General features: G+C 40.0%; 2 protein-coding genes across 2 annotated transcripts; one reads left to right on the top strand and one right to left on the bottom strand.

The window, feature by feature from the left end:
* Nucleotides 1-94: 94 nt before the first annotated feature.
* On the bottom strand, nt 95-7036 carry LOC139131051 (stAR-related lipid transfer protein 6-like). The gene is made up of 6 exons (XM_070696986.1): nt 6684-7036; nt 3405-3454; nt 2795-2927; nt 1982-2105; nt 1440-1533; nt 95-1104 (listed from the first exon to the last, which is right to left on the bottom strand). The coding sequence occupies exons 1-6, from the start codon at nt 6792-6794 to the stop codon at nt 927-929; spliced, it is 690 nt and encodes a 229-aa protein (XP_070553087.1). The 5' UTR covers nt 6795-7036; the 3' UTR covers nt 95-926.
* Nucleotides 7037-11238: 4202 nt separating this feature from the next.
* Nucleotides 11239-26326, top strand: LOC139131052 (carbohydrate sulfotransferase 14-like). The gene is made up of 2 exons (XM_070696987.1): nt 11239-11948; nt 23642-26326. Exons 1-2 carry the CDS (start codon nt 11742-11744, stop codon nt 24479-24481), a joined length of 1047 nt encoding a protein of 348 aa, XP_070553088.1. The 5' UTR covers nt 11239-11741; the 3' UTR covers nt 24482-26326.
* The last annotated feature ends 1306 nt before the right edge of the window (nt 26327-27632 follow it).

The following is a 27632-nucleotide window of genomic DNA, read 5'->3' on the forward strand; positions in this document are numbered from 1 at the left end:
TTTAAGGTTTCGACGGTCGCAGTCTCCACTCCCGCCAAGTCTGTCGGCCAAGCTGTTGCGCATGCGTTCGTCATTTTGAAGGAAAGAGCCAACGAAAGGTGATCTTGATGATTTATTTTACAGTATATATTTACAGTTTGGGCGATTTCGTATAAGAATAAATGTCTTGAGTAAATGCTTCGAGCAAAGTCAGGGAGTGTTTACGTATACTCCTCGTTTTTTCTGTTAAATTGTACCTCTATGGGGAACAGTTTTGAGCAAATTTCATTGACATTTTAACATAGATTATCTGAAATTCTAGAAAACATAGTGACTGTTATCTCTTGAAACATTAAAGAAAGAATCAAAAGAAGAACCGTTCTTGAAAAATGAATGTACAAAAGAGCATTTGCGAAGTGAAATGCTGAGTATTATAGGCCGTTGAGTTCGATCACAATTTTCGATCAAAATACACGTCTTCAAGCTGTTCTTTGTCCAGATAGTGACAACTTCTCTTAGATATATATATTTAAAAGTCGCATAGGCCTATAGGAGTAATACTGTTCAAAACAGTGTACAAAAAAAGAAGAAATAACAATACCCTGACTTCTTTGAAAATCCAACATTAATGATAAACAATACAAAATGAAAAGGTATGAATACATTTCCACGCAATTACTAGTTTCACAAATGCATAACATTGGGAACATAATGGAAACACATATGACAATGTGACAAAACATTTGAAGGTTTGAGCTTTTTCGGCTCATAGTTCGATCAATACTTCGTGGGCGCGAAGTTGAATGCGCCCTCCCGTTCCGGTTTAAAAATCAGATTTTTATAAAGCCCACCCACTCTAGGAGCGTCGCGTGGTTGACAAGTGGACACAGCTGCTACAACAACAGAGTGTCCTCTGCTATCAGTAATATCATTTTTTATCTCTGTTTTTATTTTTTGACACCATACGTCTTCCTTTCTTCCTTGATTCTGCTTTCGGCTTTGGAGATGAATTTAGCCAGTCTGGGTATTATCGCTTTGGGAGCTATCTGCTGCTGCACCACCTTTGGTATCGAAACCTTGGCGTCCGTCTGTCCGAATTCAACGCATCGCACCTTGGTGGGATCTCTGCAACGTGAAGCGAGTTCCTGGTTAATATGCATCACGTGATTGAAAATTGCTTTCCGATACTTGCTTGGAGCGAAATGGTGAAAGAAATCTAGACTTTTACTGTTTCCCGCGTCTTAAACTTTATCTAACCAAGTCTTAACAAACATACATTTTTCATCTCATGCAATTACCCAAAAATGAATTACGCGCACACGGATCCGGAACGATTGGCCGAATCAGCGAAATGTGAATTTCACTCGCCTACTATAGAATGTATAAAGGTTTCTAAATATATAATTCAAGTTTCGCACATCTCCGGAAGTGTTCTGTACACATCATCATCGCTATCTTACCCTTCAGCGGAATACATAAAACGTCCAGACGCATACGTTTTGCCCCGTATCCGACCTTTCACTTCTGGAAATTTCGGATGTTCAATACTGTGGTCTGCAATATTTTAAGACAAAAAGAGATTGTAATCGCTAGCCCCTGGACGAAAGATGGCAAACGATCAATCAATTCTTTGCAAACAGTTTGTTGCAACATGGCGCATACAAATCATTAATTGCATATGTTACACATGTGCTGATTTATTTTTGTTGCAAATTCTATTAACTGTATTTTTGTTTTGGTTATGGCCGTTTCGGGAGACAACGTTCATAATTTGTTTTGAAGGAGAGAGAGAGAGAGAGAGAGAGAGAGAGAGAGAGAGAGAGAGAGAGAGAGATTATACATGAGAATTCTTCTTAATTCTTTTGACATGAACATTGAATTATATCTCTCTGGTCATGCATCAGAAGTGCCGATGTGCTAAATATAACTGATATAAGGATATTTAATCGGCTTTATCGACAAATAAATAATGAGTAAAAACAAAGTAAACCGCGGTACTCACTGTGGAGTATTATTGCGCCGTCCTTCTCTGGGTGTGGCTTGGTTCCCGCGAGAATCACAAACTCTCTCGACGATACGAGCCCGAGAAGTAACTTACCTGACAACGAATATACAATCTCGAGTTTCTGCGATAATTTTAAGATGCCATTCGCCATGACGTCATGAAAAAGGAGAATTATGGAAAGGTTTACATTCAGTTCATGCTGTATTGAAAACAGACAAAATGAGACCTTGGATCTTAGCGTATCAATCCGCTTTCAAAAGCGGCTGTAAATAGGCAAATTAAAATATTGGTCTAAATTTATATATTTCGAGATATGACGTATTATTTGAGTGGTCGACAACATTGCTCTATTCAAACCAGCAATGTTAGTTTTATCACCACGATCCTGCTCTTATCTTGAACGTACAAGTTTGGTTTCACTAGTACAGTTTTTGTCTTCAGAATCGAGTACTCACATTCCTCCATGATAAATGCAGTTACCGTGTTAGTGGAGGGGCATCCAGATTCAAATGTACAGTCGAAGTTTTATTTTAGATTCCATCATTGTATTTTGGGAAAAATCATCGTGTCGGAACAACCTAGATTTGCCGTCACTCTTCAGTTTTGATCACAGCTCACAAAAATTGTTTCCTTTCGTTTCAAAGGAGTTTCTGTCGGGTCAGCATTTGTACTTATTACCATAAAGTGACCAGTGATGAAAACACAAGAACCCGAAGTTGTCCCCATTTGCATGTTTGGACAATTCTTTCGCATGTTATAGTATTCTTTTATGAACACCACTTGGTCGTAGACACACATATTAGGTCTTACCTCAGATTCATCGATGACTTCCACAACATCGAGGATTTCTAGCCTGTCGTCAAAGCTCTTCAACCATTCGAAGTCGAATGATACCTCCAGGAGTTCTTGCAGCGATGCGTTTACTGTGTACTCAAGTTTTACTCTGAAAAATAAACGGCAAGATGTCAACTGTACACGCATAACATCAGCGTAAGTTAGGTGCTGCTGAAGCTACTAGCTATATAAAGGCGTATAAATTTGTGTGCGAGCTCTACATCATGCAACCACCTGCACATCGCGGTGTTGATGGCGCCGTGATGTTAAAAGTTGATATTAAGTAAAAGATCAAGATACATTTGCGATGCAAACGAGTCACTGTGATTATTGGCCTCGGAAACTACAATAAATACATTTAACTGTAATTCGAAAGAAATGACTTAGGAATAAATGACAGAGTCAAAGATAAAGAACGGTACGCATAGCAACGCGACTGTCTTCTGACAAAAAACCCTTGCTCTCCGATATTTCAGTTGGCAGGGCAACTTCGCTTGATCTAAACTTGCCTTGAAACTTTCAGTTGCTTTTTGGTGAAATTAGGCCACAATAAGTAAAATTGTAATGATTTGGCCAGCGTACTTACATGTTTCCGTCAAATTCATGTGAGTTTTTCGTATACATCGAGACACCATCCTACATGAAATAGGAAAACAGCGTATACATCGAGTTAGATAAATCAGATTCTATGACTGTTACATTTTCGGAAGACTCGGATTACTCGCGATTGCCTCTTCTAAATCAAGTTAAAACTTTGTACTTTGTTTCTTCCTGATTGATTGATTGATTGATTGATTGATTGATTGATTGATTGAGTGATGATGATGATGATGATGATGATGATGATGATGACGATGGTGATTTGAAAATAGAAATGGTCGCCATCACTGTATTAAATCTCGGGGGATATATAAAATCAATTTCCAAAAACTAAGACAGTGAAAACGTTTTTTTCTTCAGAAGCTTTAAAATGAGTCCCCGCAAGTGGTAGATCAGAAAAGTATTGACAATTTTGACGAGAGTCCAAATATCTGTCTTCGTGCAGAGTATGTCATTGAATTGGTAAATTCGGAGACCGTATGATGAAAATTTTAAAATAACATTTATTCGCCATATAATATGATTTTCGCTGAGGATGGTGAGTTTTTCACTGGTTTAGTTTATCAGGCACCCTGTTATAACGACAGTTAGACACAAAACGTAAAGTAAAACATCACAACAACAGAATGAAGGATGTGTCTTTGTCCCTATGTTCTGGTCCTATTTGTGGGGCTGGGAGAAGAGAGGAGGTAACTTTGTCACTTGTACTTTATTCGTTGCTGTCCCTCTGCCCTTCTATTAGATGGCGTCGACTGGACTTTCGACACATATACGAGAGAGTACAGTGTATTGTGAGAGTGCGCACTGTAAAAGAACTCTGGGATGTCTGGCACTGTTATCAAGAGTTCACAAACAACGTTGTTTCTTCATATTATTTGGACATCGACGCTACTTCCTCCTTTGCCGAACGGACAATATGCAGTATTTGGTATATTTAACACGATTGGAACTAATTTGGGAGAATTTCAAAATTTCAAATTTCTCAAAAGTGTTGAGAAAGCTGAATAGCTGAATGCTTCAATATTGCAAATTAGTAATGAAAATGAGCTTAGATTTGTAAATTAAACCGACATTAGTTCATTGTCCAATTATCCCAAATTAGTTCCAATCGTGTTAAATCATACCGGATATGTTAATATTAAGTTGAATTTAATGAATTCTCATTGCAAGACTATGCAGTATATCGGATATATTTCCGGTTGACTCAAAATCATCCCAGTTGGTACTACGTTGATGAACACCTCACTGCAGAATGATGCTGTTGCACTGTAGCATCGGCTCTTTCAGTTTGTGATACTACGACACCCAACCTTTCTAGCACTGAACTTGAGCATTTGCTAGGTCACGAGTTTGCGCAAATCGTCGAGTTGCCAAATGGTGCAACATATGGTGAAGCTGATTCTCTCCAGCCGTCATTCATTCCTTCCTGTCGTTCTATTTTTAGTTTTTTTGTTTCTATACAATGCAGATTACCCGCAACATAATTAGAGAGGTAATTTTACTTCCTGTTTTGGTAACCAAGACGACAGAGAGGAAAGTGGGGTCGATCGGGTCGATAATCACACGACAGTGGAAGACCGCTGAGATACAGGGTGCTTGTCCCGGCAGGTCCATGTAATTGTCGCTCTTTCTCCTTGATAACCCCCCTGTTGAATCCTGTCAGGCATTTAAAAAAATTATAAAATTATAGGCTATGACCTCAGATTATGTGGACCCGCTTCTATATCGGTGATTTATGTTGTGTGCGTTTTATCATTTCTACTGCAGCGCCAAACGTTAATTACAGCCGGTATTTCTGCCTGTCGAATTTCGCAAAGAATAGGCTGATATAAAGGCGTCAGTTCGAGGGAGTGGAAAATTTTAAAGCGTTGGCATAAAACATACTAATGCTATTGGAATCGTATAATGTGAGAGGACGTATACGCCGACACGCCATTTTCGACTCACACACGGGTCCCATCAGCAAAAAGTCAACAGAGCCATATTCGAGCGGAACTGTTTGTGTCCGATGAGTTACCGACCACTGTGATACAACTGTATTAATGTAGTTGAGGACATGATCTTCCATGTTTTACTTCCATGTTCTTACGTAATCAAACAAAACGTGTATCTTGATATTATTATGCTAAACGCGGGATATGTAGTTGTCTTCTGTGTCACGCTGTAATAATACATATGCGGGCGAGGATAGCAAACATGTCTGTGAAGTACACTTGTCGGATAAATAGGTCGATTAATTCCAAAATGAATGTCATTTTCTGGTGTCAAATTCTTACATATCTGTCACACCAGTCTCCCTCGCGCTCTGCCAATATTTACAACGCATAATTATGCCTTAGCAGATTGGCTGGTGATTCAGAAACAAAAATCCGGTCATCTGCAGATACTTGCGATATGAAAGTTAAAAATAACGTAACAGACGTACGCTCTCGTCAGCTGTACCTCGTAATTTGGCATGCTCGTTTTAGCTGAACAATAGCGGACAACACATCATCTCGCTTAACAGAATACAGGATGATCAAGCAAAACAGATTATTAACAAAAGACAGAAACATGGTCATCACAACACAAGTACCCCTAGGAAACAACAAACAACAGTTTGTGTGTCATTTGTCGTCTAGATTCACGCATTCGAAAATTGTGAACAATGCATTCAACATGACAATATTCGGAAAATATGTACTCTATAGTCAACTTTCAGTTTATCCATGGTGCTAAAAACTTAGAGTCTATCAATCAACCGGACTTTTGATCATACGACCCGGTACCACATATTAATCTTTTGCTACGAGTTATTATAGTCCACGTTCCCTCCCAAAAGAGAGTATTGTATGTCCACTAAGAAAGAGAGATTGTCCTGCACATAAGAGAAGTGACTGGGGAGCCTGATTTTGATGAATATGACACAGAAAGTGAATAATCAATCCATAGAGCTCATCAGTGAGTACTGGCACTTGGTTGAGGGCAGGCATGGAGGAGTAATATCCAACAACGTTGGAGTGGCTAGGTATGCTTTCATTCTCTGTTCGGGAAAGATCGCGCTCTACACACTTCGCACATCAAGGCGCACTACAACGTGACAAATTAATATTTGCATCGTAATGACATGCACATTGAAGAATCGGGTACACTCCACCGTAAGCGACGCCCTGTGTTCGATAGTTCGCACAACGCCCAACACCTGTGCGTAAGGGAGAGACACAGTAGTGATAGAATTGCGATTTATATATGGTGTAACATATAGCAAGATAGATTACTCATTTACCGATGTCTTTATGTGTTTCCAACCACGGGTATCCTTCTCGTAGGTCAACAGTTTGTCGACAGTGTCCTTCGCCATTGCTCGATAATCAGCCGCCGTCCTGTCGGCTGCCATTTTGCCAGTGCTGTGTGTGTATATATATAAACGAACGATCAATTAACCGGGTGAGCTCGATGGGGACGGCAAACGTGTGCTGATGTCAGTTACTATTTACAGGGCAAGACACGAGCAGCCGCAGTACCTCCTCCGTAATCGGACCGCGCGACTGAGATCGGAAGTTGAAACTAATGTACGTCAACCGTATCAGTCCAAACATGCTGACCAGCCTGTTTGCATACACAATTTTCATTTGTTTTACTCTTTGATGGGTATTATTTAGACGTCGCGATGCACGGTGCCAGCTTTATCAATATCATTTCATATGCTATATTAGGGCTTCTATTTAAGGCAAGCATGACTCAATGTTTGAGATAATAACTGCACTGGCAACAATGAAAATGGAGTCATTGTGTGTCGTTATCTCTGGACAGTTCTACCCATCTTTTTTACCTGAAGAGAATAGCAAGCATAAGTCACGCGACGACAATTTAGTAATCTTGTCGGACTCACGTCCTTCGGACCCGAAGCGAAAGGTCGTAGGATGACGAAATGGATCGGAACATGGGAGCTAGATACGAGCCTACACTCGACGGGGTGGAGAACTGAATTGCAGGGCGTACCGTGAAAGGACAATACTTGCAAGCGAAGTAAGAAACACGAGACGGGTTTAATATCGGTCATTGTTTAGGAAGCACAAGGGGTCAGAAGCAATCAGCACGATTAGAATTGTGACCTGAGCAGACGTCATCAGTTGCACATATAGAGAGAAATGTCTTATTGGTATAATATATTATCGATATATCACTCAATATTATTCTTATTATAATATTATACTCCATATAATTATTATATTATTAAGCTAAAGAAAACAATTATCGACATCACGATAGAAATACATTCTCAAGTAGAAGAGTAATCAAGGGTTAAGTAGAATACTATCAAGTTGGACGAACATTGGACGGTGGCACCCAATTGTTCTCATTCTGACCTGAACATCGGACACTGTTCAGTGGTCAATCCGATATCTTCGTGCGTCTCTACTGATATTCGACCAACCAGTCGTTGAGGGCGCACCTCATATTAAGGCTGACAACTACATCGAGACCAGCACGAGAGTGAGGAGGGACACTGCAAATTTAGTTCAATCACGGTCGCGTGAATCACGGTTACTCTACCCAACACCGTGGCTCAATTGTAATATGAACATCGCTTGCCTAAGTATTGATACTGCAATTGCAGTTTTGTGAATTAAATAGTCGAAATTACCTGAATTATGTAAATTGACCTACGACATTCAAACAGCTGCGAACAACTCAATGATTTTGCAAAAGTTGGTTTAGGGTTTAAATGATGTCAAGTTCGTCGCACAGCATTATGAAATTGTGGAATGCAGGTCTTTTGTTTCCATTATGACTTTATTATATATATATATATATATATATATATATATATATATATATATATATATATATATATATATATATATATATACACACAAATACACGTTATCCAAGTTTTATGGGAGATGTATCTATACTCCTGTTAAATTTCTGAATTGTAAATCAGTTACGTCATTAATGCTCTGATACTTTATCTGATGGTGTTTGCTTCGATCCTCTAATTGACACATCTTGAACGATATGAGACGTGTCACTTTCAAAATTGACGACACTTCACAGACTTCACCACCATTCTGATGGACGCTTTTTTAAAAAGTCACTTGGATTTTTGTCGAGTAATATATTTTAAAATATTACACTTTCCTATCACTTGTTGACATTAACAAAAATCAGTTTATCATAATTAATGGTTCATTGTTCTTGTTACTAACAGATTTGTGAATTCCACATTCTCGATGAAACTGTATCGTCTTTACCCTAAAATCATCAATATTATTGTTACAAATGTACCCACAAACAGAGGAACATTTCTTGTTGACCGAGTTACTTGATAAAAACCTTTGTTTAGAACAGTCAAGAAGTTACTGCGCGAAAACATGGGTATCAGACTGGTGTTTCAATTTTCTTGTCTCACCGTGACCACACTGTATCGTCTCAAAACATGCAGACCCAGCACATTATTTTTGCGCGAATTATTGGATGAACGTTTCTTTTCAAACTCATGTACAATTGTCTCTGTAGAGTTGGACTACTTCTGAGTCAAATCCAGTCAAATCTTATGAACTGATGTATGTTTTCTCATCCGAAACTCAAGCCCTCTAGGACTCGAAGTGAACAATGCCCAGTTTCAAATTCGAACCAATCTCCGAAATGTATTGCGAAATTTAACATTTCTGCCCTTCTCTTTTAAGTTTATCGGATTATCCAAAAGAACTGAGCTCTCCAAAGCTTCTTATAAAATTATTCTCCCAAACTGAATGCAGACAATATCAAACTGGAAGCATATCGTTTTTTTTTTTTGAAAAGATAAATTTATTTCAACACGGTCGCAAATAAAACAAATCAACATAACTCTGAATGCATTAAAATTACAACATGCGAAGCGCCCTCTACGCCGTGATGACCTGTTCCCCTTTTTTTCATGCCGATCCGTGCCGAAGCGTGGATCATCACCTCCAAGAATCTTCATCACTTGCGTTCCTATCAGTTCCTATAGTAATACATATAGCCAAAACACATTCAACATTATGGAATGAGATAAAAATTGACAAAAGTCTGAAAGCACACAATGGGTCTACCAGGGTAGGTCAAATAGGAGACGTCATGGCCCACAAGTACCCCGGACACACAAGAAAAGGATGGCGGGTTCGACATACCGGTTTGCCTGAGTAACAAACTGAAATAAGGTTGGTGATGTAATGAAATTTGGCCGCTATCAGGAGAATGGTACTACACTCGCTGTAAATTAAGCGAAACGAGGCTCACTCTCGTATATCACCATCAATTTCATAACATAAAACAAAAATCGTTTCATGAATCACCGATAGCGAATGGCATAATATCGTTAGAGAAAAATGTCTACTAGGAATTTTTCTCTCCTGCCACGTTCTTCCAATTGCAAATTTCTCACTACTGTGTGTGTTTTATCAAGAAACAGCCGAAAGGAATTTAATAAATTGGGTAAGACTAGAGCAGTTTTCCGCAAGGGCTCAGGCCTAGGTAAGAAATATTAGCAAAGCGTACGGTCCATATCGTCAGGATGGAATTCTAGATAGCTAAGCTACGAAGTCCCACCTATGAGATGTAAAACACAGATAGTTGATGACAAAATCTAGATTGTCAAGACGCAATTTTGACGATTTTTCCCGTCATACATGCCGTTTCAACATGGCGGCCTAAGATAACGTCGATGCGAAGGCAGCAGTCGTGGTAAGTTTTTACCGTTATTTTTAGTTTTGAAGTGAGAAATCGTGAAAAAATGTATCGCCTTCCGGGTCAAATATCATGGAAAATGCCCTCGTGAAGTATTTTTGTCGAACGTTTGGTATTTTAGAGAAGATAGATGTTAATTGCGGACTGCTGTGGGTCTACCAGCAGATCTGTGCGATTTTGCAAATACTAATAGGAAATAGAGCAAACTTTGCATGAGTACCATTTAATAAGCTAGACCCTGCACATACGGTAATCTCAAAGATCAGATGGTAGAAGTCGCATGTTGTATACGACCAAGTCAACGAGTTGAGATCTTAAATTGCACTGCACTGCACCATACCGTGTACCATACTTGTACTGATACGCACGTGGTTTTCTATGGATATCGCACAGATCAGCTTAGCAGACCCACAGCAGTCCGCAATTAACATCTATCTTATCTAAAAATACCAAACGTTCGACAAAAATACTTCACGAGGGCATTTTCCATGATATTTGACCCGGAAGGCGATACATTTTTTCACGATTTCTCACTTCAAAACTAAAATAACGGTAAAAACTTACCACGACTGCTGCCTTCGCATCGACGTTATCCTAGGCCGCCATGTTGAAACGGCATGTATGACGGGAAAAATCGTCAAAATTGCGTCTTGACAATCTAGATTTTGTCATCAACTATCTGTGTTTTACATCTCATAGGTGGGACTTCGTAGCTTAGCTATCTAGAATTCCATCCTGACGATATGGACCGTACGCTTTGCTAATATTTCTTACCTAGGCCTGATGGCTGCTGATCACTACAATGACATGTATTTTCCGCTTTTCAGTTGTTTTGTAATTCAAACACGAAACTTTGATCCAAATTTCAACACTCTCCGATCAGATTACATTCGCAAATATTACATGTATGCTTGCTTACATTTGTATTACTCGAACTACCGCACTCAAATCTGTACGAAACGAAACGCATTTTGAACTTGTGAACCCAAGTCGCCTTTTTGCTACCTCTGATAACGCAAATGGTCCCCGAACGGCAGTATATACAACATGGAGGCGTTCGGTTGCTATACTGCACGAGTATGTGATTACCACGTCTCGTTAATACATTCCGGACTGTGTGATGCGCGCACATTTTGGACGCTTCGCGGAGTACAGAGCGACCTCAGCTGAGGACTATCGCACTGACCTTATAATTTCTCTGTCATACACCGAAGAGCAGTGGCCAAGCCGACTGCTCTTTCGACAATAGAACACACCGTCGAAAAACCCGGTCGCTTTTGTCGAGATTCCCCGGATCCTCATCGAGACAAAAGTGCCAAAAAATTCTACATGCCTGTGCCTTATGATTGCCAATACGACTGCTTAGGGCAAAGCTGACCATAACGTGAGGGCAGGATCTCCCGAGACGAAGATTGCGCATTGTGTGTACGCGTTACTTGTTCGGTGACTTTGACAAGGTGGCAATCCACTATATTGCCAGGGGACCCTATCCGGTCACCTTATCCAGATCCAGTCCGGTGCACAGCATCGTCGGACCCGCCAACAGTGTAGTGTGCAGGATTACGCCGCCAGCTCACACCTATACAGGGCCCACTTGCTTGTGCGAGGCAAGGTGACCCGACGCTACACGATGTCCTCGTCAGGGTACAACATGCGCAAATGTAGACGGTACGTCTTGGCATTGATCGCGCTGGTTGTCAGTGTGTATGTTTTGGCCTCCGTGAGGTCACTGTCATCGCAGGAACCCAAGACGCCGTCACGAGTGCTACTGGCTGGTAACTTTCTCGCCAGAACAAGTACACCCTCGTCGTTTTCGAGGAACACAAGTTTTACCGCGGTAAGTCCTTCCTTCTTGTTCAGCCGAGTACTCCCCGGTTTCAATTCAGAAAAGAGTTCCTCAATTATAAACATTGAAATTTAAGAACGACTTTTATTGACATACTTATTTAACCGGGCGTGTGTTGGATCTCTAGTCTGTATATATCTACACGTCGGAACGTTGTAAGATCTGAACTTAATGGGATGTCCTGAGTATTTATGTAAGGTTGGGTATCGCCGGCAACGCACAGGCAACCCCTGGGTCGCTCTGCCCTTCGCCGCTCTGAACAGTCGCCCTTTTAATTCGGGTACTTCATCTGGCTTTGTGCCTGGGGAGGGAAAGACTCCAAAATTACGAGAGCAAGGCCCAGTGGAGGTCGATTCTTGTAAGGCCTGGTGCATTGAGAGAGATTTCGATGAATTCCAGACTACAGAATTTTACACAGAATATTTTTACATCCATTTTGCACAAGAAAATAATCCGTGCTTATGAATCGTAACTGGAAGTATGCTGCACGCTTCTCCTGCCGCGATTCGAACAAGATGGGTACTGTAAATACATAGATAAATCATGAAAGATGTAGGACGACCCACTTTGAACCTGGTGAATTACAAGTGAATTTATCCACCGGTAGCTTTCCGGGTCGTAAAGAGTCGAATTCTCATTTATCAGGGCTTGTTTTATGAGTCAATGCAAGGCTGTGACTGTACTTGCGAAGCGGGTCTCCAGTGAAAGTTTGCTGAGAGCGTGTATGGAACAAGGCTCATAGAATCAACTTGATACAGCACTCGCGGTATTTGCGTATTGCCGATCGTTTCCATACGGAGAGTATCTATTGGACTTCCATAGATCGTTGTGAAGTACAGAGGCTGAAAGTTAAAATAGTCAACCATTTGCAGTAATAGAGCGCGAAGCCACTGCAGTGAACTGCAATAAAACTGCTTACACTAATTAGTTTCAGCTGTAGCCGTGGCCACTTTGGTGTTGAACAGGGCTACTTGATAAAGACCAAAAAGTCTGCTTGTACAAAGACAAAACTAGCTCTGTCTGAGGCTCGAGTTGTAAATGAAGTTTACGATTGGCACCCTGTGTTCAAGATTAAGATACAATGTAACATTACCATGCACTTGTCCATGTACAACTCTTTTTATTTCAACTTCCCCAGACAAACTGTCTGCATGGGACATACAATGTTGTCGACTTTGCCAGCTGGCTACAGCTGAAACTAATTAGTGTGAGCAGTTTTATTGCAGTTCACTGCAGTGGCTTCGCGCTCTATTACTGAAAAGGGTAGTAATAGTCAATGACCCTTGGTAGGTCAGAAGTTCAGCCAGTATTATTTTGGTGGTGATCTTCTATTTTTTACGTCCACGATCTAACTCAGAACTTTTGTTTAAACATATAAGACAGTGGTTTAATAGCCTAGATTTATCAGCGTTGATTATTTTACAGTTTTGTCCACTCACAAACATAGATTACATATATTGCTGATGTTAGAGCAGCTCGTTGCCCTGGATATGTGATACTTTCACATGCCAATCTATTGTTGTTAAGAATCCGATAAAGTCTGATAATTTAATGCTGTTCTCATATGCCTTAGTTTGAAAAGATTGCGCACGATTAGCGAAGCGTGTCTGTAAAGGGTTCAGGGTTATCCTTGAGACCTATGTAAAAACTCTCGTCTGAAAGATCTGCGTATTGACTCCTGTCGAGACTTGGCCTTGTAAATGACACCTCTATACATTGGCAGTCTGCGGAAATACTTGATCCTTACATGTATACGAAGCGGCCAGTGAGTGACTTTGCAGTAGTGCGTGGTTGATCATTAACAGACATATCATTGGCGATGTAATTCGTTGGAATGTTTCTCAAATTATATTAGCACTCCTGAAAGGGTGGACGGGTGGGGGTTAGGATTTGATGGATGACCTTCCAACGTGGAATAGGGCCGGGTTTGAAGTGGAATATTTATCAACTTGGAAATCTCTTTCTTACACCGTAAGGGGCTCTTGAAGGCATAATCGAGTGCCACTCCTTTCAAGGCATCGTTAAAAATTATATAGCTTCACTGTATATTTATTTTTAATGTCAGTCTGAAAATTAAAAGTCTATGTATGTCAAAAAGTCCACTCATGGAGGGACCGTGGCGAAACAGAATAGCACTGTTTTGGCATTACTTTTGATGGGCAAATGACTTGGGGATTAGTTGGCCATAGCTTAGCGTGTGTAATAACATACTTTTGATAATGATTAACAGGGGAACAAGGGACTTCAAGATTGAGAGCTTCCCGAGTTTCATTTACCATGACCACGGATGTAGAAATTAGATCGCATCTAATCTACATCCATAGGCACACCATGGATGTTAACAGTCAATGGAAGGGGGTGGTGGAGGGAACAACACTTTTAAAAGAATTCGCTACAGTCCTGCAGTTAGCGGGTCCGGGCCGATGAAACACAAGTCGACCAGACGTTGTAGCTCTGAATACACAAAATACGGGCTTGGTCATAAGGGCGAGCGTTTTAATCGGCGTCGTCTTAGAGGGTAAATCGTACCACTTGTACCTGAAAACAAAGACCCACTACAGCGTTGTCAGGAGCTCCTATCGAAGAAAGTTATAAATAAATGAAATGAAACATTATCCTTTAAATGGACGGTATAAAAGGATGCAAATGACTTAGGCCAAAGCTTGGCGGGGTTCACGTCATCGAACGCGTCAGAGCTCTGGTAAAAGTATTGATGTTTATTCGGTCAGATTTCTCAAATACAACAACATTTCAGTACACTCACTATGAACAAAAGCAAATGCGTTTACATATACATATACGGTATTTTATCTGCCTTTACATCAGGTAATGTTTTTTCCTGTTTTTCTGTCAAATAACTAGTGTTGGCGATTGCTATCAGTTCTCAGACAGAAGAAACAACACGATGAATGGTGAAGGTGCATTTTTGGGACCGTCCATCTTTTGTTGGCGTCATAAAAATTGGAAAGGAAATAATTTCATTGTTTATTTTTAGACCCTTGGATCAGAAAGCATGCTTTTAACCTTGTGTGGATACACGTTTCGAGGAAATCGAATGTCGTGTATTCCAGGGGCATCACGGCAGACAAAGCAGACCTGAAAAACCAGCATGAGGAATATTTTCATGATGTTCGGACAGTACTAGTTGTCTGACCTAGATAGGGTAATTTAAAATATCCGGGCATAGGGCAACTGTAGCTCAAGGTGCGAAGATCAGCCATGGATCAGTTATCAGGCCTTTAACGCATGTGCTGTAGATTACCAAGTACTTCACGTAATGGCCAAGGTCTAATCCGATTACCAGCCAAAGAGAACAGCAAAGATCAAACACAGGTGGAAAGGTCGGCATATCTAAAGCTTACATTAATCAGATCGGGCCACAAGTGTACGAGTAGCAGATACATACTGCAAGACAAAAAATTGGGTGTGAACACCTTGGTCAGGAGCGGGATCTTCCGTTGTGGGATCTCGAACAATCACGACAAACGGAAAATCCCACGCGCTGACCAAAACCTTTCTTGAATTAAGAAAGTTTTTTCGTTATGTAAATTATGAGTGCGTAAATTAATGAATTAGTAGAGAAAAGAGAGAGAATTGGAACATCAGTATTCTGTCGCGATGCAGCTATTCGGCGATAAAGATCTTAGTTGTAATTACAACCGACAATCCGGTGTGTTTGCTTCACTTATTGAAAGCATTACGATCTCAATCGGAACCTCCATTCCCCTAACCCAAAGTTGAACTACAAGGTTGAACTCAGACAGCTCAAATTTACATTGAATCATGGTTCATCCCTTTCTTTGTGTCGATATTCCGGTGGTAAGTACTTTTTTACGACCTTTTACTCCACACTCGTATTTGCGACTATGCAAATCGAGTCACAGTTTACGGTCGTTATATGTGCACGCGCGTTTGGTGAGGTTTGAGAACCATCGACGGTACCGCCCACACGAATGTTTACTTATTTCAATGTTGACCATAGTGGACTTGAATTCGATTTATTGGTTTACCCGTGATGCATAAACGTTTCTCGCCATAAATTATCTTAATCCGGAACACAATCCGACATCGCGTATTCTGTTGAAAAGTGCGGAGGACCACACCATGGACCTACCAAAAGATCTTTTGGTAGCTCTATGACCATACCGTCTACACTGCTTTCTCAGCAGACGTCGGGTGACTTCATGAACCATATGCATAGCATGTGACCCGAAACTCGACCGACAAAAGCAGTAACATTAGAAAAAAATGGGAAAGAAAGGGCAGACGTTTCGGAAAGTACGACTGTCCGGTCAATGGATCCGTTGTCATGGTTCAAAGCGAACTGCCGATGAAGAGCATCCGTGAATGATGAGTTGCTGTCTGTGATGGGCGGACATGTGCATGTAATTTGTATGTATCTAAGTAGACACTGATCAATAACCTTGGTGTTTTTTTTGTCAGTAGCTAAAGTTGCGATGTTTTGACATCGAAGTCGTGAAGTGGGCAGGGGGTGCTCAATTGCAGTCTTTGAGGCTATGAACCCCAAAGCCATTATATGTCATCGCATCATTGACGAAAACTCAGCCAAGCATGTAGACAACATACCTTGACAACGGCGTTGTTTCTTAAAACTGTAATTTTGCCCTTGGAGAACACGGCCTTGAATTAAAGTGGGATGCTTTTCGCTGCGGGATAGGCAGTATACGTTGCCCCTCTATTCAATGGGGACCCTGTATGTAAGGACATCTATACAAAGAGAGACGACGACTCATGAATTCCTTTAGTGTCCAAACTACGCTGTTATGATATGTTTAGAAACTTCACAAAAAGGGTCGTTTCGGTTCAATACTTTGGACAATTGAACTGATTTTAATAATGCCGTAATTGCGTTCAAAGTTCAGTTACCTCTATTTCAGAACTGATTCGGAGGCTTCGTCTGTAACTTTTATGCACCAAAGCGTCGAATAAAACCTTTGTTGCCTGTCCGGTCGTCATTTAGTCAGCTGACAATGTTTGGTCGTAAAAAAAACATTCCAAGCTCCATTCAACCTAAAATCCGCAAAAATAGAGCATCGATTAAACCATATTTGTGTTGAGACGTAAGGACGTTTTCCCATTTTAAGGTGGTCCGGAAATGCCAAGAAGTTTCTCTTCGACGAAATAAATTTCTACTTGTGGCAAAACTTCCTATTTCTATAAGCACAAGTCGAGTTTGGATAAACAGCCCTCATTTAGGGAAATTAGCCGATGCAACTGTTGTACTTGAGATACTATGTTCACGCTGGCCGATGTAACATAATTTCAGTGGGCACAGCTCTCGGCCATTGAATAGAGTTAATACAGTTTCTGGCAGACACTACACTGACAGCAAAACTCTTATTCTCAATGAAACATGATTCAACTATCGATTGACTGCCATTTACAAAACCATAATCGTAATTCATACAGACGTAAGGCAATCTTTGACAGACACGTTTAATCACTTTCTGAAAGACTAAACTTTAAACCTTCATACTCAGAACTTTCTCTTTGGAGCACGATAAAGGTCACTATCCCGTGATGCACCTGCCTTATACTGATAATACCATGATCATGATGATGTAGCACACACACTACCACCATTATAACAACTTTGCGCACTCATCTGCGCAAGCAATCACAGTACTTCAAATTTCATGAGCAGTTCACGCTATCCCCTAAATCTATCCCTTCACAGCGTCTGATCTAAGTCGAGCTCAACGGTGTCCCGGTCAATCGGTAGTTTCATCATGCATGCTCCTTCCTGAGTAGGATTGCCAGAGAGAATTTTACGAAATCGAGATAATCATTTAATTTCTTGGAAAAGGGACTGGAGAATCTCCTAACAAAACAAAACAAAACAAAACAAAACAACGAATGGTATATAAGAGAGATATATTACCCCACAGGCGAAAAGATTATTCTCGTTGACCTGTCCGACATTATTAATAATGTGTGTGAAACACTAAAATAATCAAGACCAAGGCAAGATAATTCTTAGGAATCTTCTGGAATTGCTACCTGAAAAGCGGAACAATATTATCAAATGTCTTCATAAGACTGTACCAATTTCCATGCAACGTTTTACAGTCTTGCCGCTGTGTTTATCCACAGAACTTCCCGGTCTATCTAATTTTGAGCTGTGTGTAACATAATTAGATTTGTTTTCCAAGGCATACATGCCATTCAATATTGGAGGCCATCATGCCTTTAAAAATTTGCCTTGGTCAGGCTCTATGAAGAATAGGTTGAAACCTACGGGCCAGGGTATATTTTTGGCTGTTTTCGTAAGGAAAAACTTAATTAAGGGTATCGGTCCCTGGACACCGCTACTATCTGTCTGTGTGATATACATGTAAACGAACAAGAAAATCACCTTTGACGCTTTCTTTGAATAATGTTTGCCCCCCCCCCCCCCACCAAGCATTGATTTTAACATGCATTTTGTATAAACGACGTAGCAAAGGCATTATTTCGCTTCGAATTGAGCGTCCGGGTGATAATCTCAATGTCTTGTAGGAACCGATTGTCAGGAGGTAGATTAAACAGTGAGCAAACAAGCTTCCATCGGACTGTAATAAGACTTGCAGGCTCCCTATTTGCAAGTCTTATCACGATTACTGCGCTATGCTATCGTTGGTCCGTGCAAGACCCATGTGTGATTCCGCCTCGGATCACTTTTCGCACACACGAAGTCGCTTGTTGCTAGATTTTCCCGCGCCCATTTCGCCGGCCTTGTTAGTGTCACAAAGGTCAATGGTGTAGTCCAGATTTCGTAAGACATCGTAAATGTTATGAAGACGGACTTCCAAGCTGTTAGCAGACGAAATAACCTATTTTTCTACATCCATGTTGTTTCGGACATGTGTTTGAATATAAGGTTAGGGTGACATGCGATCAATTATAAAAAGATGTTTCGTGCATTAAATATAAGGCTTTCTTTTGCATGATAGAATTAAGTTTATGAAAGGGCTACACTGTCAGTCTATACGCTACCGTACTTGATGAAGATTAAACCGATTTTTCTCAGTACTGTCACTCCACCGTAACTTTCGACGTCTTTGTATTGAATCATTGTTGTCGCTATGGCGATCTTGAATTTTTGCAAAGTATGCAGGATTCAATTAGGTGAGATCGTAGTAACTACAATGTAGCAAGTCAAACGTGAAATTTCCTGACCTTGCCTGGAATGAAAATAAGGAATGAAGCGTTTGATATCTTAGGGGTTCTTGGAAGATTTTGAAAAAAAATCCAAAAGGTTACCTTGAAACAAAAAAAAAGCAAGCCACAGCGGGAAGGAAACATTGAAAAGATTGAAAGCAGGGGCTGACATGAAGTAAAAAGTTAACCGACAGTTACCGCCCAGCCTCCTGTCATTATTTTTCGCTTTCGGTACGCCCCCCCCCCCATTTCAATGCATGAGTCTGCTGACCTTTATGTCCGATTATAAAGATTAATGTCGTAACTCATATTTTTCCTGTTTTTTTTTTACATTTAACCGGATTTTTTTATTTACATTTTTTTACATTTTTTATTTGTAATTTATATTGGTTGTGCTTCTACGACAGTTTCACTTTCTTGCTCGAGGCATGTTGTAAAATATCCATTATTCAGTTTATCCTCATAGCCTACACAGGATATCTGATATCTACTGTTGTTCGATTGACTTTGAGTCAGGCTTATCATGACTTGTCAGCAAACGTTTGTATTTTTATTCATGAAAGAGTTCCTGCATCAACCCCAATGTTTAATGTTAACATAACTTTTCTTTTTCGATTCCACAAGCCCAACATTTGTAATGCGATTAGACAAGGATGTGCTAGACAAGGCACAAACATTTGGCCCTCAAACAAATCGATTCAAATGTTTTCGTATCCTTTAATGATTGATTTCTGTCTCTCAAAGAAATCAATAACCATATCCTGACTTTGAGCCCGTGTATCACATGAACATATGGAAACGCCAGACACTTTTGCAGCATATACAAATGCAGAAGATATATTTTTATTTCTTAACATTGATAATGGGACGCAAACTAAGTTTCCAAGTTTAATCTGGAACTTCTTATAGCTATATTGCCTATTTAGACATTGTTTACTTGTCTCTAATGACTAGGTGATTGTAGGAAACAATTTTATGTATATTATCATTTTCAATCTTTATGAAAATTTCATGTTTATAACCCTCAAAATGGCCACCGAATGGCTCGATTCGAATCTGTAATATTCAAAATTGTCTGTGACCCCCACTGGCAGCGAGATGATTGTCAGTGCACATACATTTTACAATTGTCCAAAACCTTAGTGGATTCGATCCGAGTGCTGTTATCACATATAATAATCGTAATTGGTAGCATCTTGTTTCACAGACTGAATACACAGTCATTTATTTTGCGGTCATCTTGCTGCAATAATTGTAGCCTTGGTTGGCCGGGGATTGGGCTTCTGTCGGCCTTGGTTTGGTCAAGGCGCGAGCCGCACGACAGAAGCCCAATCCCCGGCTAAGCAAGGCTACAATTATTGCAGCTAGCGGTCATCTTGTTCTCCATGGTTAATCTTGCTGCAGCACAGGTTGCTCTATTCTCTTGCCAACTTCCTGACTCAGATTCTGTATGCCTGTACAGCATGAAGCTAGAAACGGACTAGTTTCAAGCCTACAGTAAGATGTCAATTTTGTGTAGCCAAGGAATATCATTTTAACAAACTTGGAACTTGAATATTGACCTTGTCTTTGTATACATACATACATACATACATACATACATACATACATACATACATACATACATACATACATACATACCTACCTACCTACATACATACATACATACATACTACATACATACATCATACATACACCCACTGCTGCATAACATAAAACTCAGCTTGTAGCACAAAAGCCTTCTGTGTTGACAGTAAACATTGTGGCCGAGCGCTTAAGAGGAAAGCAGGGGAATTGTATTGTTACACAATGGATTCCGAATTTCATTGCTAATTTATTGGACCACCGGGAGTTGTTTCAAAACCTGTAATGGTAAGCTAATGTGAAAATACACGGTTGAATGGGTAAGACCGATGGATTGTCCGTTTTGTGTGAAAAGCCATTTACTAGCTCTCTGGTAATACAGGAATATCCATTATATAGATATGGGATTGAAACATGGCTTTCAGACGCTGGTATCTGAACTTATCGTTCTTTCACTTGGTCTTTCAGGTATAAATGGTGATTAATGGGAAAACACTCCGAGCTTTGAAACTGATATGTGTTCGCAATTAACCCAAAAAACACGTCTTCCTCTTTGAATAAAACCATTTACACAAACCCTTAAAGAATTTACAGTTATTGGCAATACCATTTAATCTTTTCATTAAAAAAGGAAATGGAAAGCGCAAATAGTTTAAGTAATCCTCTACTATACTTAAATGAAAACGTGTGAGTTTAAAATAATCCGCAAGGTTTGAGACAGTTCAATTATGGGCAACAGACGTCCATGACCTTAATCGAGCAGCGTGCAATGGCCCAAGATGGCATTAAGTATAAAGTACACATACTTTGGGAGTCCTCATCTCCAAGTTCTTCATCAGTGCATAGATGGTCAGGGTCTCCGTTCAGATCCCCTATACAGGATGGTCATCGTCGATAACCATCATATCTAAATTGAGTTAAAATGTGCAAAATGTACATTACCGACAGATTCATTAACGGAAAAAAAACAGCTGGGACATTTTTGAAACCACCGATGATGATATCAGAAAACATCTGAAGCGCTCGTTCGCTTATTTCCCTTTCCTTTTATATCCCAGAAGAGTAGAACCAGTCATGCAACGTTGTGTAAAAGCGCATGCGTGCATTCCTGCCTCAAAAATTACTGTGCGCTTTGCGGCAAAAACAAGTTATCTAGGCTTCTTGGATGCCACTTAATACGAAAACACTTTTCACTAAATAATTATATATATATATATATATATATATATATATATATATATATATATATATATATATATATATATATATATATTATATATATATATATATATATATATATATATATATATATAGAGAGAGAGAGAGAGAGAGAGAGAGAGAGAGAGAGAGAGAGAGAGAGAGAGAGAGAGAGAGAGAGAGAGAGAGAGAGAGTATATATATAGAAGAGAGGGGTTTCAAATTCTCGCGAGATGATCTATATATATATATATATATATATATATATATATATATATATATATATATATATATATATATATATATATATATATATATATATATATATATGAAGATGGTTTTGCGATGATGGGACAGTATGATGTCTTCTAAGGGGTAAATATGGTACAGAGTTCGATGCAAAGGTTCGGAACGGTATCATCGTGATGACCACTGTGATGAGCAAAACTTTAGTCACGTACATAATTGCTTTAATAATTATTATAATTATTGATAAATTAATTAAGATTAAGATAACTGCTTAATGTACTTTTACCGGTAGAAATCAATCAATGCTCAAGAAATTTAGCTGTCCTTACTCTCGAGTGATCTCAATATCTTTTAAATAAAGTTTGCAGTATTTTATTGTCTTGTCCACCAAAACTGTGATGGTTGCATATATGCCCCAGAGCAAGCATGTATCAGAGGAGTTCAGAATCCGTGGAGCGTTTGTTTAAGATCAGACCTGTCCTTTCACCGGGCAAATGTGAATTTCAACACAACTCGTGTCCGCCGTGACTGGAAAAGCACCATTATTGATCGTCTCGCGAGAATTTGAAACCCGCTCCTTCTACAAACATTGTGACATCGTTCTTTGTTACGTAAAACGAAGTTCATCGCATGCCGTTGACACTTTTTTAACCTTGGAGGAAAACGCTCGGTTGGTTATCACCTCACAAGGCCAACAAACTCGTGCTGAAGTGAATTGCACCGGTCCACACGGCAGTCATACTACCGAATCGCTGCACATGTCGCTTGAAGCTATATGATATCCCGTCTAAGTCTTCGAGGCGCGCCAATCTCTCACCGACGCCCGTAATGAACAATCGACATCTTTATATCAGTCGTAAATCAACACCATCGACCAACTGAAGTGGCGATATGTAATTTGACGATTCTCCGTGCAAATGTTCTCCTTTAAAAATGCTTCCTGGCTGTGCTTGAAGGAAAACTATTCCCAATACCACCATGCGGGACTTTTGTTTCCAGGTTAAAGAAACCATGGAGGCCTTGTATTAATGGTCTGTCAAACTATATTCAATACGATAATTGTTGCGGTGTTGGTTACGGTGTGGCTCTAGAGCCGTAACCAGACATCCCCCTCGGAAGTTACTTTGATAACACTGATAAGCGACGACACGAAACGTAGAGACTGCAATACGAAACGCTGATTCCGTACTAATGGAAAGTTTCTTCATGTTCTTCGATATTCAGTCAAAAGCTTCCTCTTGAGCGAAGGAGATGCTGTGAACACAATCCGTTGTTTTTAAGTAGGCTATGGGAAAATGCGTTCTCGCACATCAACAGGGTTTCGCTCCGAATGTGAGTCTGAGTTCGATAATGACGGCCTGCATAATTTTTAATTTTCACAGGTGCATGTGCAATTGTGTCGTGGCTTGATTCATGTGCATTTAATTCTAACCATGTAGCAATCTAATCATTCATAATAACTTACGCTATTCTATCATTATCTTTATCCTCAGCTACCGTGGTCATTCCGGGAAGAAAGACTGGACATGATGTGCAAGAGCAGCCGTAAGTGCTGCAGTGTGCAGACCCTGACACCTGCCGAGAAACGCGTTCTGTACCAACACATACTGGTCAACGACAAGTTCAAGTTTCTCTACTGCTTCGTGCCAAAAGTGGCCTGCTCGAACTGGAAGAGAGTCCTAAAAGTAATCGATGGCTACTTGAACAATTCAGACTGGTACAGCAAAATGGACCACAATGTGGGACTGACCCATCTCAGTGACCTTTCGGAACAGGAAGCCGAACACAGGCTAGAGAACTACTACAAATTCACCTTTGTACGGGAGCCTCTGACTCGTCTGCTGTCGGCCTACCGGAACAAGTTTGGCGAGAAGTTCCCCGCATTCATGAAACGGTACGGCGTGAAAATCGTCAAGCGCTATCGGCCCAATGCCGAGAGCAACCCGACGGGCGACGACGTGACCTTTTCCGAATACCTGCAGTACCTTATCGAAGAAGACGTTAACAAGATGGACATGCATTGGGCCCCGATGCATGAGCTGTGTCAACCTTGTGCCGTCAACTACGATTTCGTCGGCACATTCGAAAACCTCGACGCCGATGTCGAGTATGTACTGAAACAAACGGGGGCCGATCAGGTAGTTCACTTTCCCAACCGACAGAAGTACTACAAACCGACAACTCAGAACGTTCTCTGGGAGGAACTCTCCAAAGTACCGAGGATTTACATCAACGATATCGTATCAAAATACGCCCTCGATTTTGCTTTATTTTCCTACCCCGTTCAGAAGTTTGAGGACAAAGTGAATTCATCGCACATATCAGCGAGATAACGCGAACTTTTGATAAAGTTTCTGAACTGAGCATACATTTGTTCCGTGCAGCTGATGATTGTATTATATTCAGATCAGCGAGCAAGGTCTGCACAGCTGTCAGAAACGTACGGCGCACGCGCAGATGATCCGCTCTTGTCGGAACAGGTGATGAATTGAGAGACGATAAATTTGTGTTTTCTGACGATTTACACAATTAATTTACCCACCATCGACAGTTTTTCTCGGGATTCCAAAAACATTTCCCGATCGAGGCTCCCATCTGGATTGTCGACAGCGTGTATGATATCTTGAATGCACAACAACGTATGCAATATATGAAGCGGCCTTTGATCGGAGAAAAAAAGGCCAGTTGGTTTGATTCATCCGCCTCAGTGAACGGTCTATAAGTGTAAAGCTGACACTCATGTACAAAAGGACACTATAAACGAACAAAAATTCTCCCGCGCCATGGCGTGAAATGCAATTACACTCTTACTATGTCCATAGAATGCGAATCCTTGCAATTTCTATGTTTAGCGTTTCACACAAAGCAGTTGTTATTTTAACCATCGAAAATCACCGTTCAGTCATTACAGCATCTTTCTCTGCCCATCTGTGCTTCTGAAGCTATTCTCTTCTCTGTCTCTGTCTCTGTCTCTGTCTATCTGTCTGTCTGTCTGACTGACTGACTTTCTGTCAGTCCGTCCGTTTGTCTCTCAAACGCACATAAATTGCGCCTTTGATAATTGGTAAGGTTTCTCCCGTTTCCCAATGCCACTTTGAAAGCCATGCTGTCAGGAAACCAATGTCCTTGTTTCAGAAAGGCTGTTTACATTAATCACGAAGACGAGGGCGATAAGCTCAGCCATCCGACAACACCTTAAAGGCCCATGAGCTGCAACTTTGCAAAATTTGTATAACCTCAAGATACTTCCAATTTCTTCGGATATTCATTGCAATCTGCAAATTGAACGATATAGTGTTTAACCTTGCCTCAAAAACGTTTGCTTATGGCAGAATAGTTAAGAATAGAACAGATTTTTGTTAAATTTAAATTTCGCGCCATTTTCAAAATCTGCCATGCTATGTGAAAAACGGATAATTTTTGTCAAAGTGGAGTAAAACTTTCCCATCCTTTCAGTGGGTTTGCACCATGTTGTATTTGTATTCAAATGTGTACATGCACGATTGACACTGTTTATCATGTATTTGTATGGAGGCGGCCATACTTGGGTGCGGCACCCGTTTATTATTTTGTCTTAAAGAAACCTCCCTATGCAGACCCACTCAGTTATAATTATACTTGAGTACACATCTCTGAGTAAGAACATTTCTATGAAATAAATTTAATCGAAATGTAAAATCATGAAACTTATGCCTAAAGTTGCAGCTCATGTGCCTTTAATATGGAGTACAGAACGACAAGGATTTCAAACAAAAAGTTACAGACGAAGTTGACCAACCCTCCCTTGTCAGCATTTAATCAAACTCGAGACGAAATGTGTCATCTATATCGAAACTGTCTTCAAGTGATGTGACCTTCCGTAAGTTCTTTAGGCATTCAGTACTGTGGTTGTTCAACATTCGTCGGTCACATGTTACAATTAAAATGAGTTCGACATCATGCAAAAGTGTTTTGCTGCTGTAAGGGATGCTCTGCTTGGAAAGATCGGGTGATCTTCGCTTTTTACTGCTATAATGTTAATGCTATGTTTCTTTTACCTCCAAGCTTAATTGACGATTAATTTTATAGAGCCAATTCTTTTACGGGTACGTACTTTGTGCGGGTCAAACAGCGTAATGATCAGGCTTTCTATGTTTTTAATTTAAACGCATTTTATTAAAACAATTTGTTCGGAGAAATTCGCCTTTGAATGTTGCTTTGTTTTTCTTTTGCCTTATACACTATTTGAAGTGTTACCATTGATGCATTCGGTCGTTTGGTTAATCTGTTAAAATTGAGTGTTCTACAACACGCAGACACCTACCTATAGACACACACACACGCACATATATATATATATATATATATATATATATATATATATATATATATATATATAATATATATATATATATATATATATTATATATACATACACACACACATATATATATTAAATACACACACGCACACACACACACACACACACACACACATATAATAATATATATATATATATATATATATATATATATATATATATATATGTACACAACGTACTCTTTCACATGTACATATGGACATATGTATGTATGTATGTATGTATGTATGTATGTATGTATGTATGTATGTATGTATGTATGCATGTATGCATGCATGCATGCATGCATGCATGCATGCATGCATATATATATGTATGTATGTATGTATGTATGTATGTATGTATGTACGTACGTATGTATGCATGACGTATGTATGTATATGTATGTATGTATGTATGTAGAGGATTTTGAGCTTTGATGTTTCAACAGGGCAGGCCTCGGGTTTCGTCTATTAATACTTTACACGTGTTTGTACACTGTGGAATTGAGTCTAACTACATTTGAACCACATTACCACATACCCGCATGTCCATCGAAGCTATCCATCGTCCAAATTAGATGAAGAATGCATGACCACAATCTACTTCTATATCGTCGACGTGCGATTATAAGTATCCCATGAAGCATACGCGTGTCTCCTGCTTCGATCGCCCCCGGGTTCAGCCAGAGTTTAACATCTTGGAGGCGCAATAATTTTAGCAATATTCGCAAGTAAATCGGCATGTTACGAAGCAATTAGAGTAACCCACACAAAAGTTGCATTGTTTGTAGGATAAACATACAGTCAAGCACCGGGTAGCCTGGAATGGATGGTCGTGATTGATATCAAAGTTAGTTGATTCTTGGTAAATGCACAGGCGCTCCTTAGTTGGGTAGTCTGCTAAGTGGATCGATTTTCGGATCGATCTATTGATCCCGTTGTCGATATGCCCGCCACTGCAACCTAAATACTCACAAGGTGTGCAACACAGTCACTCAAAAAACACACCACCCGATTTGTAAACTGGCCGTGCGCTCGCACAAAACATTCAGAACTACACTCCCATATATCTAGTTGGATCACAAATTTACCCATCTCGTCGAAAATCACGCCGATGAATGTGTTGCTCGCATCATCTTGAAG

Source organism: Ptychodera flava, chromosome 4 (genome assembly GCF_041260155.1).
Source record: "Ptychodera flava strain L36383 chromosome 4, AS_Pfla_20210202, whole genome shotgun sequence".
Classification (NCBI taxonomy): Eukaryota; Metazoa; Hemichordata; class Enteropneusta; family Ptychoderidae; genus Ptychodera; species Ptychodera flava.